Raw genomic sequence first — 17,958 nt, 5'->3', positions numbered from 1 at the left:
CTATATGGCATCATTGTAGCTATGACTTTGTGCACAAAAGCAGATAGCTACTAGCCTGTAGCAAATGGTACGTACTACGAGCACATAAACCCCTATGTCAATTATAACAGTTCACCATCCGGAAGACTTTCAGTGAACCCTGCAGTGTTACACCTACACATACGTCCATCCGGCAAACTATTATAATTATACTTACCACTCAATGATATGACCTAGCCTCGTTTAGTGTTAGCTTGTCCCTATCGAAGGAACTCTAGTAGTAGAAGAGGGATCCGCAGGAGAATGAGAAGAAACGGAACCAGAAGCTGGAGCGTGAATAGAGGCTTCAAGAGAAGAGTTTTCCAGAGTGGTAAGTTCGGCGGTATTTTGAGTATTCATTACTTCCTATACGAGCTCTATTGAGAAGTGAAAACAAGTGAATATTCGCGATGCGTAACCAAAGGAAGAATGATAACAGTAATAAAATTGCAGTATCGTAAATACAGTAGGTACCAAATTTGGCAAGAACCACAAAACGTCTAAACTAGTTAGAATGGTTTTTCACTTACAAACAAGTTTTTAATAGCTAATGAAACTCATTACCCATATGTTGTCCAAAGGCAGTAAATACAGTTCTTGATGCTGGTATATCTTTTTTTTCCGTCTTAGTATTTACTTGCGCGTGAAAAAAAGGTATTTATTTGCGCATGAAAAAAAAGGTATTTTTCTTGCGCGTGAAAAAAAGATATTTACTTACGCGTGAAAAAAAGGTATTCACTTGCGCGTGAAAAAAAAAGTATTTATTGTATTTATTTGCGCGTGAAAAAAAGGTATTTATTTGCGTGTGAAAAAAAGGTATTTGTTAGATATTTATTTGAAAAAAAAGTATTTATAAAAAAAGTATTTAGTTGTGTTTGAAGGAGGAACGAAAGAGATGGAGGAGAAATATGTATTAAAAAAAAAGAAAAGAACTGTATAAATATTATTTTTTTTGTTGTACAATCATCAAATGATATCAATATCTGCAATCAATTAATCAATTACTCAACAATATCAATACGTATGGTTATATTGTAGCTTTTAATTACCTAATCATGACGTATTTACCTTTATATACATCTTTTTATTCATATGAATAATTATAATTAACTTTTAACAACTTATAATTATAATAGGAGACAGACACAAACTACGCAAGCCACCAATTTTATTAAGTATATCATAATCATTTATTATTACACGCTCATTAGGATTGTGCGGAATTCATTGTACCGATATTTTTGTTATCATGCCCGATATTTTTAATGATGATCGACAATATAATTATATTAGCACACGCACTAATCCTAATATCACGTATAATAATATTGTTATTGAACGGGGCTATATCGGCCTTCGGCCGATATTTTGACGCCCGTTCAATAACATACAATTACTGCATATGCTTTAAAGTAGGTAATATTCTTTTTACCGTACAACGATTTACGATATGATGTAAAATTTCAAGAGTGTTGTCTTTAAGAGATTTAAATGGCGTATGAAAAAACTTTTATTCCTTAAAAAAATTTGTCGAAAGAGATGTTTTTTCAATGGCTGACTACCATCTTCGTAGTGGATACCATTCTTGCTGAGTTTTTTAGTGCCTAGATTACGTATATTGCACTCATACATTGATACCAAAAATTCAATAAGACAAAGTTGACTTTCAACCTTAATGAAGACCCTTGGTAAAAGATAGAAATCGGTATAGGTTAGGACTGCCCCCAGGAATCCAGGAACTTTTTTCCATAATCATCTTTTTTACAAATACTTCAATTATTTGAATCTTTTATTTATATATTTAGTATTTATTTAATTTGATTGACCACCTTAATGTTGCGATAGAAGAATTGAAATTATATTATACAAATGTTAACAATCTATTATATGACTTTTTACTTTAATAATTACATTGATGACAAACTACATATTATTAATCAAAGTTTTCATATATCAAGATTTTCAGGCGAAAATAAATTCCTCCCTTTTAAAAGTCAACCAATCAAATGTCATGATTTTATATATAAACTTTTTTACTAATAAACAATAAACCCTGGGTCCCCGGGTCGATTTTAAATTTCAATGTTACGTGAACCGAAAAATTGAATTTGTGTGGCCTAATATTAAAGTTTTTTCGAAAATACTTCTAAAAAATCAATCAATTTTTATTGATAATTATTTTTTCACAATTCCTTAATTAATCCGAATATCATTCTACACTCAAACATCAAATCATTAATATAAATAGCTACATTATTGTAAACATAATTGGGAATTGCTAAACGTCGATATGCCACATGGCACATGATGTACAATATATAAAGAGTAAATTTATTAATCGGCTGACAGCTGATTTTTTCAAACTTAGCTAATTTTTGATCAGCTAAACTTAAAAATTTTATCGCAAAGATCTATTTAAAAAAAAATTTTTAGCAAACGTATTTATTCAAAATAATCTTATCTAATGATATTTTATTTGCAAATATTAAAATTTAAATCACACATTTACGAATTTAAAGAAAAAAAACATTGTATTTATTTTTTAATGAAGTGATACAAATAAAGAAAAGTAAATTACAATGATCAAGAAAAAAGATGCTAATAAAAAAATAAAATAATAATGAAATAATGAGAAGTAATAGAAGATGAAAGGGAGTAAAAAAGAGTAATGAAGTGCTAGGAAACAAAAAGGAGAAATAAGACATGATAGGAGATGAAGGTGAGTGATTAAAAAGATAAAGAGGATAGGAGACGAAAAGGAGTGATGGGGACGAAAAGGAGTGATGAGAGACAAAAAGAAATGATGGGAAGTAAACAGGAGAGAAAAAGAAATAATGGAAAATGAAAAGATGTAATAGAAAATAATAGGAGACGAAAAGAATGGAATAATGAGAAGTAATAGGAGGTGAAAAATGATGGGAGACAAAAAATAAAAAAAATGATCATGATAGAAGGTTGGGCAGCAAAAGATAATACAATATAATTTATATTATTCTAATATTATAATTTAATACATATTATAGTACGTGGGTAATCTCACTTATTTTAACATGGATTAATGAATGATCGGTTATAAATTTTGCCACTTACGTGGCAAATTTTAACCAATCATCCATTAACCATGTTAAAATAAGAGGTATTAAGTAAAGTAGTACTGTACGATAATACAAATTCAGACGGACTTTTAATCCTTTTTGTTCGTACGTACGTTTCTAGCAGATAAATTTTTTTATACTATTAACGTACGAATGCTTTATAAATTTTCGTATGACTTTGAATTTTCGTACAATTTTGAATTTTCGTACATGTTTTGTTTTTTAATAAAATACTTTATGTTAAAAATATAAATATATCAATCTATTCCTTTAATAATATTCAGCTCTATAATAATAAAATTGACTCATAAAGTCATAATAATTATATAAACCTGTTCAAATTCAGAATTTATCAATTCAATTGGAAAGTCTTCAACATCGGAATATTCATAATTACAATTATTTTTCTTCTTCAAAGCAGTAAAGATTAAAAGGAGATATTTATGACAAATATATAATAAACAAAACGTTAAATCATTACATTACAAATATATAAATTAATCAGATCAATTATGTTACTCAAATATTATGTAATTGTAACATCGAAAGTTCTATCACATGACGCTACGATGTAAAATTATTCATACAGAAAATAATAATTTATTTCTAATAGTGGAAAAATTTAAAAAAAAATTTCGAACGTCTGTCCAAATTTGTAGTACCGTACAGTACTATTTTACTATATATTCAAAATAAGTGATATTACTCTCACCCCGTACTATAATATAATTTTTGTTAACTAATTATTACCTATATTAAATTCATAATTATAAACAAAAAACTGCTGTAACCATCTTTAATTTACTTAGTATTACATTATAATACTAAAATTTTCTATTTAAACAAACTCATTGGTCCGCGTTATTAGTATTTTTAAAATTTTCAATATCCCAAAACCTCAACTAATTTATACTTTATATTACCGAAGTAGAAGAGAATACTTTTTTGGCATTCAAAATAGAATTCCATTATAAAGAAATCAAGTCAACTTTTCATTTTAAAAATAATTTTGTATTCTTGGTTATGTAGACGCAAATAATAATTTACAGTAAATAATATATTTAGTAGATCAGTTGCCACAATTGCGCCGTATACTCCATAGTTGAGAAAATTCCTAGATTCTCATGCATAAGAATAAATCTTTAAATGTTTTAAAAATTCTTTTTTTATAAACGATCTAAATGCTCGGTTTGGATCGATTGGAGCTTCGAATTAGTGTCAGGTTATTCGCTGATCATCTAAATAATACGGTATATAATACATTCGGATAAAGCACTAGTTCAAAAACTGCATATATCTTTTTTTGGGTAAAATAAGTAAGAACACAGTACTTAAAAATAATAGCATCTGTATAGTACAGTATAATGCCTAGAAAATTTAGTGATTATATTATACGATCACAAAATTATCTTTCTAAATTTAATATTTTTTTTTGTATTGACGCGTTTTAATTGGCTTTTCGGATACCGGGTACCAACGAGATAATATTTATAAAATATTTTACATTTAAAATATTTAAACCGCAAAAAAAAGAATTTATTTATTTATTTAAAAAAAAATTAAAATAAAATAAAAATAAAATTATTGTTAATTAATTAACTAATTAATTTACTTGTTATTAATTAAAGATTCGTGTAAAAAATAAGTTATAAGTTACATAAAGCACTTATAAAAAATCCCAAACTTCAAAATCTGCAGGCCCATTATCATCACCAACAAGAGCAAATGCACAGGCTATTGGTTCAATATTAGGTGGTTGTCCATGTCCAATTCCAATTCCAATAGCGTATGATGTAGGCAATTCTTTTGGTGCAGTTAATTTCTGCGTTGTAGAAAATGCAGTTCCGGCTTTAATTGGACATGTAACTCCAGATAATGAACAAATATCTACAATAAGGGGATCTCCTATGGGTTGTTTCGCGACAACATCGATGAATGTAATACCAAGAAAATCTCCAGCGACAATGTCTTTTTTCATTGTTCCTTTAATGACAAACGTTTCTTCTGTTCCAGCAACGATAGGATCAGGTGTCACTGTTACATCGAGTCCCACTACATCTGGTGGCAAACCGGGACATGGTTGAAATTGAACTTCTCTTTTTTCAAGTGCAAGTGGTGCTGCATTAACCGCAAAAAGCGTAGCAAATAAAACGAATGCCAAAATAAAAATTCGACTCATGATTACTTAAATTTTCTTGTAATTAGATTTTTATTAAAATAAATGTTTTTTATTTTTTTTTTGAATTCGGATTAAATCAGTTACTTCTTTTATAAGAAAAAAATAACAACCAAAAGATTTACTTTTTTCATCTTTTCTTTTTCTTCGTATTAATTTTATTAATTTGCAAATCTAGAATCTTAGAATAGACGATTATTCATCATACTATACATCAATCATGTTGGAAGAAAATCATACTAAAATAATAGTTATGTATTACTGCGTTGGATATCTTAACTAATTTCGTTTTTGTTTAAAAAAAAATTTTTTAGACATCTTCGGGTTGTTTCCTTAGATAAGAAAGCGGTTGTGCTTTGTTTATAACATAATGAAATTTCAGCCGTCAGAATTTAAAATAGGATATGGGAGTGTAGTAAAACTCCCCCAGTAACTCCATCAAAAAAGCTCGGACACGTGACTTTTTGGTCCGCATTAGGGAAAATAGTGTAGAAATTTGAGATCACGTGAGGAATACAATTAAATTAATATATTTCAGGGGCTTGTATTAAAAAAAAAAAGCATGGAATTTAAAAATAAAAAAATTAAAATAAAAAAAAAAGGAAATAAAAACAGGGGATAATAATGCTATAAGTTTCATTTTAAATTAATTTTAAATGAAATAGTGTCATTCAAAATGGGATCTCCCAAAAATCCCTGACAGAATAGGTTATGTGCCCGATCTGATGATCCTTCTAAAAGGTGACGGAAATTTCGCCGAAAGCCATTTCGTCGAAAGAACGTTTTGTCGAAAGAACGTTTTGTCGAAAAATAGGGCCAACATTATGCAGCATTATGAATAACCCAGGCCAAAGATTATTTTCGGTGAAATGGCTTTCGGCGAAATGTCCCGATACCCTTCTAAAAATATACTCTGATAGTAACAGTTAAAATCCTGACTGGAATGAGTTTGAGATTAGTTAATTTTTAATGCAATTGTTTCTAATTTCAAAAGATTAGTAATTTAGTAATATACTGTATGTACATAGTCCTTCTAGTTAAAATAAAAAACTTTTCCTTTTAATTTCATTAATAATATAGTAATGTTAGTTAATTTGGGTTTTCCACAAAATCCCGACAACCATAATACTGACAGTCTACAATACTGACACCAAAATCCTGGTAAACCCAAATCCCGGTATGATATCCCAACAGCCACAAATCCTGACAGTTAAAAACCCGAAATTTTTTTAAAAAAATAAAAATTTCAATTAATTTAAAAATGCTGTGGTGCAATAATAGGTCTAAATTTATCCAATATAATCAAAATATTTTTCCCTTTTGTGATGGTACAAGCTCACAAACCTCGCTCATTTTTTTTTAAAAGAAAAAAAAATAAATAATAATATACTTAATAAAAAAATTACAATAAAAATGAAAAAATTTTCTTTATTTTAATTGAAAGGAAAGTGTACAGTATATTATTACTAGATTACTAATTATCCTTTATCTTCCAAAATCAGAAACAATTGCATTAAATTAACCAACCTTAATCTCAGTCGGGATTTTGGCTGTCAAGATTTTAGATTATCGGGATCTGTGACTGTCAGGATTTTGATTCAATCGGGATTTGGGTTTGTCAGGATTTTGGTGTCAGGATTATAGACTTTCAATATTATGGTTGTCGGGATTTTTTGGGATCGCATTAATATTAATAAAATTTGCAAACAATTTGCTAAAATTTACAAATATTTTCGTTAATACTAATCAAATAATTCATATTATATTTTTAATTATATTGGATAAATTAAGACCCGATACTGCGCCGCTGTATTTTTAAAATTATTTGTGTAATAAATTTATATAATTTTTTTTTTTTAAAAAAAAAAAACTTTGGGATTTTAACCTTCAAGAATTTTAACTGTCAGAATTTGTGACTCGGGATTTTGTTTGGGTTTATCGAGATTTTGGTGTCGGAATTGTAGACTGTGGTTGTCGGGAATTTGTGGTAAACCCATGGGAATATGGAATTCCACGTATTTCTAAACTATGAAGCGCCGTACTGATCAAAAATCCAAGGTAACTACCCGGGCTTTTTGACCAACTACCTGGATAGACCTAGGATATTTACCCTGGATTAACATCCTGGATTATTGAACATTTACCCTGGACCCTGGATGTAAACATGATCATTGAATTTCTACACTCCTATAAAAAAGGTTTGTGCTAAATTTGTGCCAAACGGGCTAATCATACAACATTTATTCGAAATTTGTACTAAAAAATAATATAAAATTCGAACAAATATCGTATGATTAACCAAAAATTTAGCACAAACTTTTTTATAGGGCACCAGATTACATATTATCTGTCACGTGATATTTCACATTTTAAGGAAATTTCCGTTAAAACTTCAAATTGACATATCTCAGATAACAAGGGATTCAATTTTTATGATATTAATTATTAGTTTTTAATTATTAGATAACTCAAGCAATGTTTTATGCAACGTTTTTCATCAATAATAATATAAGAAATGTTTTTTTTATATTAAGCAACATTTTAACAAGAAATATGCATTTTATTACTGTATGATTTATTAGTGTGTTATTTATTATATTTAATTTCTCAGTTGTTTGTTAATTATTTTGGAAGCAATTACTTTCTCAGCAGTGATTACACGTATATAAGAAAATTTCTATAATAGTACGTACTTCAAAGTACTTTAAAATTACATTTTTCATATGCGGAGTTATTATAAATGATGAGGTTGTACAAGAGTATTTTTGCCACGTTTTCTGTATTGCGCCATGTTAAAATTTACTGTTGAAGAGCAAAACCCTATAAAAAAATTTTATCCAAATATTTCTATTATTTCTACGTGAATTTTTCACAAAAATTTCGTGAAAATGATACATTTACGGATATCCGTGTTAAAGAGATGAAATTTTCCATGATTTAAGGTTATAAATTCCATGAAAATGATACATTCACGGAAAAACATGGGAATATAAAACACGGATCAACATTCTTTACGGGGAAGCCACTTTAATGAGATGTATGAGAGTAGTTCTGCCGGCCACGTTTTCTATATATCGCCATAAATGTTCAATTAAAATTGGTATGGAATGAACAATTGAGTAACTTGAAATATGAATCAAAAGTTTTAATGATAATATACTATGATACATTTTACTAAGTAATGTAATTTAAACACATTTTATTAATTTGATTGGTGTCAAATATAATGAAACCAAAAAAAGACAAAATTCGATTTACACATTTCTCGTTAAATTTATATTATTAAAATGCTATAAAATATTTTATTTACGTGTCAAATATTGCACAAGTGCTTGTTTTAAATGTAATAATAAAATATTGCTTTTTATAAAATCAACAAAGCCAGCATCTTCTGGCATTACATTTACCGTAATCTTCCTGCATCCGCAGTTTTCCACATGAAAATCGTAAATTTCAAATTAAATAAAAAAAATTATAATAGAAATGATTTCATTGATTTTTAAAATTATAAAACAGGTGGAATAGAATAAATTAATAAGAATGATTTTACTACCTATGTATAAATTATATGTTTTATTTGTTTATTATGTATGTGAAATGTATATTAGTTGCTTTTATTTATTATTTTTATTTGTTTTATCATTGCATCAAGTTCGAAATATACAAAGCTACCGATAAAAAGAATATTATAATAGTTAAAGGATGGATCCAATACATGAAGAAAACTAATAGTATGATCAATCTTTTTATCGAGATCATTGTGCAATGACAGGACTAATCGAGTAGGTTGACATATATATCATGGACAATGGGATATTTTGCGTACAACTAATCCAGTCAACACTTTTTCACCTAGCGACTTACTCATTTAATTTAATTATTTTACAGCTAAAAGACTGTCATAATTAGCACGATCGGTAAAAGGTAATTTATTAGTTTTTTACAAATTAATTTCCTATTGTAGGTAAGAGTTTATCACAGTAAGCGTTTTTATTAAAATGCTTTATCAAATGTAGTGGATCAGTAGTGTTTGCTAATACTAGTGGCAACTTTGTAATGAATAAATTTTTTTTAAAAAAAAAACCTCTAAATTAAATATGATTACTACAATATTACTTTATTTCTCATTAAATTTACATATTTTAAACACAAAAATTAGTTTTACATCGGTCAAAACTTATTTATTATTGCAAAGTACTTGTTACATCATGGGTAAAGTCCCACCATGCTTCCGCGTCACGTTTATCATTAAATGCTGCTGTGAATGTAAAATTCACCTGCTTCTGCATCACGTTTACTATGTCCTAGTGGTGCTGCATCTATGTATGTCAGTAACGAATCAAATTATTATTAAAAAATTCATTTAGTAATTAATATTAATAAAAAGAGAATTTTTTTTTTAAAGATTAGATTATTTACTCGCTAAAGTAATAGTAAAGACGAAAATCAACAATAGATAGTATGTTAATTGCATGATTAATTAGTGTGTTATTTATAATTTTAATTTCTCAGTTGTTTATTAATTTTTTTTGGAAGAAATTTTTTCTTCGTTTTCTCAGTGTTTATATAAGAAAATTTTCTATAATAGTACGTATTTCAAAGTACTTTAAAATTATATTTTTCATATTATTATAAATGATGAGGTGTACAAGAGTATTTTTATCACGTTTTTCTGTATTGCGCCATGTTAAATTTACTGTTGAAGAGCAAAGCCACTTTAAATAATAATGTAAAAATGGGGTGAGTGAATTATGTGTGTGTATAAAAGAATTTTTGTCACGTTTTTCAATATTTTGAGCCACATTTTCTGATGAGTAATATATATTACATAATACCACCTGGAATTATCCAAAAAAGGAAGGACCTGCCCAAATTTTGGTTCATACTAAGCTCGGGTCCTGGTATATGATCAATAAACTTGGAAGTATTGATCAAAAGTTTTAATTCGTGATCCATGAGTCAACTGCAAAGAATTCATATATGCTTTTGGTGCAAATTTGCCATCGATCATTAGTAATTTTTTTCTGATACCCGATTTTCATTTCTTAACTAGCCAGTACTTTATCACCAGTACCTATGCCACGCACGTTATACTAGGAAGGTATGACGGTAGAAGAATTGTTACGAAAATTTAATATGAAAGTATTAATAAAAAAAGTTGTGGATCAACAATTAAGGTTAGAGGTAGGAACATGCAGATTGTTAGGCAAACGTTTACAAATTAGTCAATTTATTTTAATTTATTAGGGATTTTATGTAATAAAATGCATATACAAATTTATTAGAATATGTATACTGTAATATGTAATAATAAGTTGTTATGAAACAAACTGAAAATAAAAATAGTAATAAAGATTGTAAGTAATAGACAATTATAATATTAGAGTCATTACTTATTGTTTATTATGTTTAAGACGAAAAGCCTCTTGAATACTGTACATGACCATCAATTACTTACCCTTACAACAACACATACCCAACATTTTCTTGTCCTTCAACCCAAACATTCACAATTTAAGAGTCCCTAGTTATGAAACAGGTAAGAAAACTAATACCAGGTTTCCTTCTTTACCTGAGGAAATACTTTCTGTTCTTCTGTATATATATATATATACAAGAAGTTCCTTTCGCCCATCTATCTTCATTATTAAGAGGCAAAATCAGAAAAGGAAGAGATAATCATTCGTATATTGAAAAATTTGGATACTTACAGAGTACCACCCAGAACATCCCACAAACTTTATTTTTAAAAATATGATGTCTCAAAATTGTCAATTTGGGTTGATGTATTTCAGTCAGATGGAATAAAAGCCTTGACCTTAAGATAAATTATGTTGGTCATATCATTTAATATCACCAGTTCTTGAAACTGCTATGATTTTTTTTGACCATGTAATTTTGAATCTGACGTTCTGTAGAATCATGTACGTAGGTAATAGTTGAGATTTTAGTAGGCATAGTGGGAATTTTGTTAGCAAAGTGAACAATTGAATGGTAAAAAATAGGCAATACTTTTTTATATACCCTTTTCAAATTCTTTCAAAAAAAAAAAATTTTTTTTTCATCATTACCATCATTTTCAATACAAATATATATTTGCGAAATAAGAAAAAGTTTTTTCATGTTATTTATCCATGAAAAATAAGATTATACGAAAAAAAGATGTTATTAAAAAAAAAAAGAAATAGAAAAAAAAAGAAATAATTCTTAACTTACAAGTAAAAAGCAGGTTGGTTGTATGGCATTTTTTTTACAACAGGTTAAATACTGCACTGCCACGTATCATTCCTAAGTGGAAATGATAAGATGATTTTTTTTCCAAAAAAAGTATCAGATAATTTTTATTTATTACAAACAAAAAATTTTGATCTAAATGGAGTAGAAATCCTAATCTATATTTAAGGCTATCTAAGAAATAAGAAATAAACTTTCACTGAAATTTTTTCCTATTTTGGCTAAGCAGATCCAACCAAAAAAGCGTTTTATACTCATGGTAAAATAAAATAAAAGAATTGTAGGAACCAATGCGCAGGAAATACAAAATAGGAAAAACATATCAAGTTTTTTATACTATGATGAGTGATAATTGGGGCTTAATCAAAAAAAAAAAATGCGAGGTGCATGAAATTCGATGAGAAATATTTTTTGATTTTTTTTTAATTAATGTAAGAAGTTTCTCTATTAAATTAAAGTTTTTCTAAAAGAATATGATGAGAGTGGATTTTTTTTATTATTCATTCTTACATTCCAGAAAATAGTTATTTTTTTAATAAAAAAAAAAATTTTTTTCATTTGATATTTAATAAAAAGATCTAAATTTTTTTTATTTCAGTTTTTTTTTCATTAAATATAATAAAGGAGGTTGCGAAAAAAAAAAAATTTATTTATTATTTTTATTTGTTATTTCAGCCACATCATCTGAAATTTTGCGTAACATACTCGTAACATGCGTTAAAAATAATTTTTTTTTTATGATTTATGAAAAATATATAAATGCCATCGATACAACAGATTACCAAATAGGAAAAAGTTATTGTCTCCGATATTTATTTTATGATGATTATTTATTGTTTTGCAGATCACGCGACATATATATGAGGGTAATTAGCTACAGTACAGCAGTAGTTTAATACATGAAACAATGAGATTCACCGCAAAAAAAATTAGTTGTTTGCTGGTATCTGTGCATTGGATGAAATTCGTCTACTTCCAAGGTTATTTTATTGTATTTCCTTGTTTTCGCTTATTAGATAAAATGATTACAATAATTTATTATAGGAAAATCAACACTTTATTATAGTATTGAACTACATTTTCATATTTATTATTGTTCATTTTAGTTCTTCAATTATATTTTCGGAAAAATTTTAAAAATGGATTTTTTCATACATAATAAATTCCGTTCTGGAGAAATAATGCAAAGTGTACGTACAAAAATTTTGGCTCAATTGCACGGCATCTTTTATAAATAGTTCTATATATATGCTAATATTCTTCTAAAAAAAAAAATTATCATTACCTGTTTTTTATATTTTTCAGCATTCATTTTCAACTCTGATGATGACATATTTATTAATAGTAGTAAGATGTTAATTGCAAATTAGATAACCACAGCAATTTTATATATAATATTTCATTTAAATAATTTTTAAAATGAACAGAAATTTGAACACTAATAGAAATTTCGTACCATCATAGTTGATAAATTAATATGGACCGAATGTACGGCAGATTATGATCAAAATTAATACTGCACGATTATTTTTTAAATCTATAATAAACCGAAGCCATTATTACAGTTAAATATTTTCTCACGTGTAAATTAATCTTATCAGTACAAATGTTCGTAATCCTACATGATGTATGATATTAACATACGAACTGGACGTTAACGCTTTCACGTGCTGCATAACTCCTAAACTCATGTACGTTAAGGACGCCTTGTAAAATATAGCTACTTATGGCAATGCTACTATAATGTCTTCAAAAGCATAAAATTCACCTAAACAAAATTTTTTATTCAAATTGAAAAGATAATTGCAGCAAAAGGAGTTTCAAAGTGAACTCTTTTTGTTTTTATTTACTGATACTTTGATAATCTACATTACACGTGATTATTAGATTAAAACCAATAAGGAAAACTTCGTCATGATTTATGTAACGTGTGCGCAGATCAATAGCAACTTAATTCTTGCATTTATCGGTAAGACGAATACCAGTGGTGTAGGGTCGACCACTTGTGTGGTGTATGGTGATATTTAGCAGTGTGTAACAGTGTGTAAAATAAGGGGTGTGAACCATACACAGGTGATTAATAGCATTTCGGCCCACTCAAAATCACGTGTTTGGCCCGTCGTGTTATTTATCACCTGTGTAAACTGTCACATAGGGGACCATACACTACACATCTCCTTGGCCCTACACCACTCATCTCCGTAGCACTCTGCATTTATGTACGTAAAATTATTTTAACGCAGTACAGTGTAATGTAGACTGACTAATAAAAAAGCCATCTTTATTAAATAATTCATCTCATATGAATATATTTTTAAAGTTTCGAACGCAGTCAATGCAGGTTTCCCTTCGTTAAAATTTCCATTTTATCGTGATTCATAAAATGATTTTGCCGATCGAACATTCTTTATTTACATTAGCCACGTAATACTCAGCAAATTTTGCATTATTAATCATGTATATTATCACAATAAAAATTTTATCCATTATTTCTGTAAAAACTCCGTAAAATACGGATTCAGTCACAGAAAAGGTAAATAATACGTGATATAATAATATAAGGTTATTAATTCCGGAATTCCATAAATATGAGTCTTTTATGGAATAAAGACGGAATATAAAAAACGGATAGATTTTTTTACGAGTATATTTTACAGTACACTTATTTTCTTTAAACGTGCTCGGCAACAAAAATTTCCCTTTCCCGTGACTTAGGAAATTTTCTAAATAGAAGATCGGCAACTTACATAGTTTCAAACGCCTCAAAACTTGGCGAATCTACTATAATATTTTAGTTCTTTCGATAAGAGACTAGACAAAGACCTTTTGATATTTTTTTTTTATTTCTCAGTGCACAAATAATTCTTATTTTAGGTAATAATAAGCTGAAATCAATTATATATACTGTAGACCTTACACTTTTATCCTTATTCAGGCACATATTTTCAAAAGGAAAAAAAAATTGGTAATTTATAAATATTTTTTACTGATGGGTCAAAGTAAAAAAAATTTTTAGATTCTTATAGAATGAAATTTTAAAAATTGACACAAATTTACGGTAAACTAAATCAACACTGACTAGAATCTAAAAATTTTTTTTTTACATGCCAAATCTTTATTATAGATCGAACAAGTCCAAATAATAATCTGACATTTGCTTTTACAATATGAATCAGTACCATTCAATAAATTCCCTCTTACCAACACGCATATTTCTAGTTAAAATATCGCCAACCGTTTTTTAAGTGTTTTAATATAAGAAAACGTTTCGCAAAATTTCTTATATTATTATTGATGAAAAACGTTGTATAAAATATTGCTTGAGTTATCCTATGATCTAATAATTAGAAACTAATAATTAATATCCTTAAAAATGTGATATATCACGTGACCAATAATATGTAACATCTGGTGTAGAAATGGATGTAGCCGTGTAGAAATTCAATGATCATCCCTGGTAATGAGGATCCAGGGTAAATGTTCAATAATCCAGGATAGTTGGTCAAAAATCAGAAATATGTACACTCCCCGGTAAAAAGTCTCCGACCACCCTAAAATCAATAATGCCAGGGTTTTTTAATAAAAAATTTTTCATTTATATTAAACTTTATAGTGAAAAACCCTAATTTGAAGTGTTTATTTGCTTAATTGTTAGTAAAATTTCGTAGAAATATTTAATTTTCATGGTGGTAAAAAATTTGACTTTTTAACCAGGACAGATACAACAAAACTGACGCCAGAACTTGATTCTTTGACATAAAAATAGCTTATGGGCCAAAAATCAGGACGATTGGATCAGCAGTTAAGAAATCCACATCTGAAAATCATCAAAAATCGGTAAAAATGATGATTTACATATGAAATTCGTAAAAATTCATGGGTTTTAGAGGTGGATTTCTTAACAACTGCTGATCCAATCGTCCTGATTTTTGGCCCATAAGCTATTTTTATGTCAAAGAATCAAGTTCTGGCGTCAGTTTTGTTGTATCTGTCCTGGTTAAAAAGTCAAATTTTTTACCACCATGAAAATTAAATATTTCTACGAAATTTTACTAACAATTAAGCAAATAAACACTTCAAATTAGGGTTTTTCACTATAAAGTTTAATATAAATGAAAAATTTTTTATTAAAAAACCCTGGCATTATTGATTTTAGGGTGGTCGGAGACTTTTTACCGGGGAGTGTACATTCCCTACATGGATCTACGTATAATTTTGGGTATCAGGACATTTCGCCGAAGCCGTTTCGCCGTATGAACATTTCACCGAAGCAATTTCGTCGTATGGGCGTTTGCCGAAATATTATTTATTACATTTGTTTATTTTATTGTTTTTATACTAAATACGTGAAGAATCTTTTCTAGAAAAATTTTTGAATTAGCTAATTTTTATTATTTATTTAATTTGTCTTGTTGCTTATAATATATTGATCATTTTTTACTGAATAAATGTTTTCAGGAAAATAAAGTTATTTATTTATTGCTTAACAATTATATCAATTACTTGAACGTTAAAGTGATAATATTATAGAAGAAAAGACATTTGAAAATAAAAAAGAATTTTTTGTTTAAACGTTTGTTTAATTTTTATTTTTATTGCAAAGATAGGTGACGTGGAAAAAGAATGTAAAATAGAAACTAAAAAATGAAAAATATTGAAGTATTCAATCAAGAATCGAAGATATTATTCAACATCTAAGTTTATTTTATACATTTATCATTTGTAAATCAGAATGGGTTTTACCACAAATTCCTGACAACCATAATATCGACAGTCTACAATTCCAACATCAAAATCCTGATAAACTCAAATCCCGGTTGAAACAAAATCCCGATAGTCAAATTCTGACAGTTAAAATTCTTGATGGTCAAAATCCCAAAATTTTTTTTTTTAAAAAAAAAAATTATATAAATTTTATAAATTTCTAATTAAACAAATAATTTTAAAAATACGCGGCGCAGTATCGGGTCTTAATTTATCCAATATATAATTTGAATCATTTAATTAGTATTAACGAAAATATTTGTAAATTTTATCAATACCAATACAAATTGTTTACAAATTTTATTAATATTAATGCAATTTAACTAACGTTACTATATTATTAATGAAATTAAAAGGAAAAATTTTTTTATTTTAACTAAAAGGACTATGTACAGTATATCTCAAACTCATTCCAGTCAGGATTTTAGTTGTCGATCATCAGGATTCTGTGATCCCACACAATTTCATTTGAAATTAATTTAAAATGAAACTTATGGCATTGTTATCCCCTGTTTTTTTTGTGGGTTTTTGCTTTGTTGCACGTATTCTTCACAATAGGCCTTCTTCCTAGTATGTATCCACCTAGGGATTGGAATCGATTCCCATTATTAGAATCGATTCTAAAATCGATTAATCGCGATTAATCGTTTCGCAAATACCGATTTTTTTTTATACTATTTATAATAGGTGTGTTTAAACACATATCACGTGATTACAAAAAATTACAGTGATCGACGAACAAAGTTCCTTTTTTGGAAATTTGTACAACCTTGTGCGATGGAAACTTGAATTTTATTGGGAGATAAAATTTCCTTTTTAGGAAGTTTGTGTTTCGTCACGTGATTCGCGGGCGGAATTATGAATTTGGCCAAAATTAACTATTATGAACAAATAATAATTTACGGTCAAATTAACGAAACTGCGCCACAATAAGTAGATTCGATTTTTATTCGAGATTCGATTTAAAATCGATTCTTATCGATTTTCGATAGTTTCGATTTTAATCGAATCTTTTCCGATCCCTATATCCACCAGATTATTTTAGCGATAGTAGTTTAGTAGTATGTTTTCAATTTTGATCTTGTATGTAATATTCTACTTAAATTCGCGTCATGTTAGGTTCCTAACTGATACCCATTAATAAAAATAAAAATAAAAATTGTCCTCTGTTTTTTATTTCCATTTTTTTAATACAAGCCCCTGAAATATATTAATTTAGTTGTATTCCCAAATTTCTACACTCCCATATCCTTTTTTAAATTCTGGCGGCTGAAATTTCATCATTACTTCTTAAACTTATGTTATAAATAAAGCACAGCCGCTTTTTTATCTAAGGAAATAACGACCGAAGATGTCTAAAAGTTTTTTTTTAAAAAAAAACGAAATTAGTTAAGATATCCAACGTAGTAATACATAATTATTATTTTAGTATGATTTTCTTCCCAGCATCATGATTAACATGGTTGGTAGAGTAATGATGATAATCGATTCTAAGATTCTAGATTTGCAAATTAATAAAATTAATATGAAGAAAAATGAAGATGAAACAAAGTAAATCTTTTGGTTGTTGTTTTTTTCTCATAAAAGAAGTAACTGATTTAATCCGAAAAAAAAATAAATAAAAAACATTTATTTTAATAAAAATCTAACTACAAGAAAATTTAAGTAATC

General features: G+C 27.7%; 1 protein-coding gene across 1 annotated transcript; it reads right to left on the bottom strand.

Moving 5' to 3' along the window:
• Positions 1 to 4,779: 4,779 nt before the first annotated feature.
• OCT59_007003 (uncharacterized protein) lies at positions 4,780 to 5,292 on the bottom strand (the record flags this gene model as incomplete). The annotated part of the gene is made up of 1 exon (XM_025309975.1): positions 4,780 to 5,292. One exon carries the CDS (start codon positions 5,290 to 5,292, stop codon positions 4,780 to 4,782), a length of 513 nt encoding a protein of 170 aa, XP_025187711.1.
• Positions 5,293 to 17,958: the final 12,666 nt, after the last annotated feature.

Source organism: Rhizophagus irregularis, chromosome 15 (assembly GCF_026210795.1).
Source record: "Rhizophagus irregularis chromosome 15, complete sequence".
NCBI lineage: Eukaryota > Fungi > Glomeromycota > Glomeromycetes > Glomerales > Glomeraceae > Rhizophagus > Rhizophagus irregularis.
The sequence above is the reverse complement of the archived record's forward strand: the minus strand, read 5'-3'. Positions and strand labels throughout refer to the sequence as shown.